General features: G+C 44.4%; 1 protein-coding gene across 1 annotated transcript; it reads left to right on the forward strand.

Annotated features, from left to right (window-relative positions):
* The first annotated feature begins 964 nt into the window (after window positions 1-964).
* Window positions 965-3,661, forward strand: LOC142185402 (G-protein coupled receptor 12-like). Its single transcript, XM_075260826.1, has 2 exons — window positions 965-1,099; window positions 2,626-3,661. Exon 2 carries the CDS (start codon window positions 2,628-2,630, stop codon window positions 3,648-3,650), a length of 1,023 nt encoding a protein of 340 aa, XP_075116927.1. The 5' UTR covers window positions 965-1,099; window positions 2,626-2,627; the 3' UTR covers window positions 3,651-3,661.
* Window positions 3,662-3,945: the final 284 nt, after the last annotated feature.

Raw genomic sequence — 3,945 nt, forward strand, 5'->3', positions numbered from 1 at the left:
TATTGACTGCAAGATAAAAAAAAAAAAAATAGTACTCTGCAGCAAAATAAAGGACAAAAGATTGTTTAATGACGCAGGAAAGGTTGTTGCTTTAACCCTGTCGTTGACAAGCTGCCTATAGACAATAGATGTCTGCGATGTGTGAATGTGGAGGGTTGGGGGTTAATGAGCGGCTCGAGCTTTCCTGCACCGATGACATCATTAACATCTGGAAAGAACGTCACCGAAAGGGGGTGAGGCGTGAGGCACATGGGCCGAGCCCCAATCCCTGACTGACACCGGCTGCCATTTTCTGTTCCTACAAATGCATTAATTTGCAGACAGGCTGAGGCTTCTCTCCTGTGCGCTCTGGGAAGGGAAGAGTTAAGCGGACCTCTCGATGCGGAGTCCTTCCTGCGTAATTGATGTGGCGGTCTGCACAACTGTACATTTTTAACTCTATCGTTTCCAAAGCACTATAGCTATAAAAATAATATAAACACAAATAATGCAACATTGTATCTTGTAGGTGCAGAAAGTATGTTGCATTGCATTGTTTGCACAATATTTAGAATATAAAATGTATAGAATAAATGTATCCTTTATGTGTAAATGGAATATTTAGGTGCATTTTATGACCTGCAGCTTTTGCAGACAGACCCAGATTGGGGAAGACAATGCAACGCTGCCCTATTGATAAACACCACAAGACTAATGAGAGAGGATGGAGACAGTGAATCCCCTGGTGAATGTAGAAGAAATGCGTCTAGTTTGTAGGATCTGACCCAATGGAGGTGTGTCCCTATACAGGGAGAAATCTTATGAATGAAATTCCAGAGGTGTGGTGTGTGTGTCCCTGTATGTGTGTGTGTGCGCTTATTATTATTCTGCTCACAGCCCCTTCTGATTCACAGACTTGGGAGCTGATCATGAATATAAGCGAACACTTTGACGTCAGAGCTGAGATTTCTCAGCAGACCCAATGGGGCAAGAATATTAAGTGCAAGTCAAAGCCACTGCTATCTGGGAGCAGTATTAGCGATGTTAACCAAGGATTGAGCCTTAACAAGCACTGCAAGGACTAGCACAAAGGGACAGAGCTGGAGATCATAGAAGGAAGGTAGGAAGACTGCTTGTCTATGGGAGCCTGTGTGTGCCTATGTCCCTGATATGTCTGTCTGTCTAGCATTGCATCTCCTAGTTGTCTGTTATTTACTTGGAAATGTAAAGATTATACTATGCATTGCAATAAGAGTAGAAGCTCCTTAAAGATGTTGTGCAGGTAAGATGCTGTGCTTGTGTCTAGGACACATTTGCAGATATTTTTAACTACTTCTATTTATACAGTAAGTCTATTCTCGATATACTCAGCTATCTATCCAGTGCTATCCAAGCACTTGTATTAATAAATATAAAGATATAATATATATACATTCAGCCCTGTATTTTCACATGGTGATCTAGCTCTAGATGTCTATAGTGTATATGCCTCGCTATGCATACATGCTTGCACAGTCTGTGACGTGGGTAGCCCTGGATTTGGCAGTATGGGATTCAGGAAGGCTGTGCATGCTGTCAGCTAGAAGTCCATTGATCCTGCACTTTGTGAGCTGCAGTACAGGCCCCTCTATGGCTGCAGGGTCACTGGATAGAGACATTGCACAAGTCCATTGTATAGTAGGATCATTGCTAATGAGTAGATACTCCATTTTTTTGCAAAAGGTATCCTGAAATTTTTGCATGTCTTATGTGGGTAAGAAGAAATGGCCTGCAGCTACTGTCAGCAGCATCGTGAAGGCTCAGGGGTATCCTGCATTCTAATATCCTGCAGATACAAGGTGTTAATGATCTGTCTCCAGTGAACGGGGATCTGTATGTCATCGCCTTACCTTGGTGAAATCCTTTGTGATCTGTTTAATCCGGTAGAGAAATAGACAGGATCCATTGTTAGTTCTGGGTAAACACCTATATCCAGGGATGTGATATTTCAGCTGGGAGGGTTGTATCGGGGGATCTATTGTTATTACGATAATACATCCTATAATTTTCAGCTTTCATGAGCAGCCGAAGCAAAAGCATAAACTATGTAATCATCTCTGTAGGAACAGGCGTACACATGCTTAAGGAATAGGCTGCTCCTTGGCTCACCTTGGTAGATGGGGAAGGAGACTGCATGAACAAGGGCAGCAGATCTGACTCAAGAAAGGAGGATTTATAGCCCATTCACTGTCAGATTGCGCTGGGTGCCAGCTATGCAAGCCTGGCTGTATTCTATGAGGATGACAGGGAAAGCCTGAGTGCAAGATGCCATTGTAGCGGCTCTGAAATCACAGAAACTTCCAATTGTTCTCTTTTGCATACAAAGCCACTTACTGTTACAATGGATGTCATCTTATATATCTTAGATAGTGATGGAACCTGCTCCTGGGGGGGCCTTGATATCTTGATTCAGATTCATTACTAGACCCTGTAAGGGATTACTGTTCCCCAGCACATTATTTGCATACAAAGCTAATAAAGTTTGTATGTCCCTGATAGGTATCAGAATGTGCCAATGTGACATTGAAGGTTTTGACTCTTTGTTCTGTTTCTATCTTATCGTCTTCTTACATTTGTCTATCTCTTTGCATTTCCTTTGATGTGCAGCAATGCTTCACCAGCCTGCAGCCGCCACCATGGAACATCTCCTGTATCTGCACAACTCTTCCTCCAGCCGGATGTCTCAGCACCACTACGACCCATGGGATACCAACACCTCCACCGTCACCACCTCTGACCTCTCCCCAGATGAGTCCGTCAACCCGTGGGACATTATCCTCTGTGTGACCGGGACAATCATGGCATGTGAGAATGCGATAGTGATTGCTATACTCTTCTATACACCCACTCTTCGTGCCCCCATGTTTATCCTCATCGGCAGCCTGGCGCTGGCTGATCTCCTGGCTGGCGTGGGACTCATTGTCAATTTCATAGTTCTCTATGTATTTAATAACGAAGTGGCGACGCTCAGTTCCACCGGGCTGCTCTTGGCCTCTTTCTCTGCCTCTGTTTGTAGCCTTCTCGCTATCACGGTGGACAGATACTTGTCTCTCTACAATGCCCTGACCTATCACACAGAAAGAACTGTAACGTATACTTACTTGATGATAATCCTGTTATGGGCCCTTTGCATCTGCATTGGCTTATTACCCATCATGGGGTGGAACTGTGTTAGGGAACAGTCGTCCTGTAGTGTTCTGAGGCCGGTGACCAAAAACAATGCCGCGGTGCTGGCGGTTTCCTTCCTGCTGCTTTTCGCCTTGATGATGCAGCTGTACCTGCAGATTTGCAGGATTGCTTTCCGCCATGCCCAGCAGATTGCAGTCCAGCACCAATTCATGGCCACATCTCAAGCCTCCAGCACAAGGAAGGGGGTCTCCACCTTATCTCTAATCCTGGGCACCTTTGCACTATGCTGGATTCCCTTTGCTGTGTACTCCTTAGTGGCGGACTCCAGTTACCCTATGGTATACACCTACTCACTGGTCCTTCCGGCTGCCTGTAATTCTGTCATCAACCCCATTATATACGCTTTCAGAAACCCAGACATCCAGAAGTCATTATGGCTTGCTTGCTGTGGTTGCTTGCCACCCAGATTCTTATCTGGACCTAGAACTTCCAGCGATGTATAGGAACATGAAGTGATACAGACTGTGCCAAACGGGGGGAAGAAGATAAAAAAAGATGTCAAATGTTGCTTTCTATTTCCAGTCGATCTCCAATGTATTGCTTTAACACATACAAAGAAGCGCTTACCATGTTCCGCTCACATCATGTGACATCAAATGTCCTTTCTTTCTTTTGATTGTATCTAATGTCTAGTGGAATAGTCTGTATCTGAAGGAGTTAAAATTCCGACTAATGAAATCTTCATCCTTTCGGCCAGTTTGAGGGTTTGTGACCTGGGAATAGTAAGACCATTACTTT

This window comes from Leptodactylus fuscus, chromosome 11 (assembly GCF_031893055.1).
Source record: "Leptodactylus fuscus isolate aLepFus1 chromosome 11, aLepFus1.hap2, whole genome shotgun sequence".
Lineage (NCBI taxonomy): Eukaryota > Metazoa > Chordata > Amphibia > Anura > Leptodactylidae > Leptodactylus > Leptodactylus fuscus.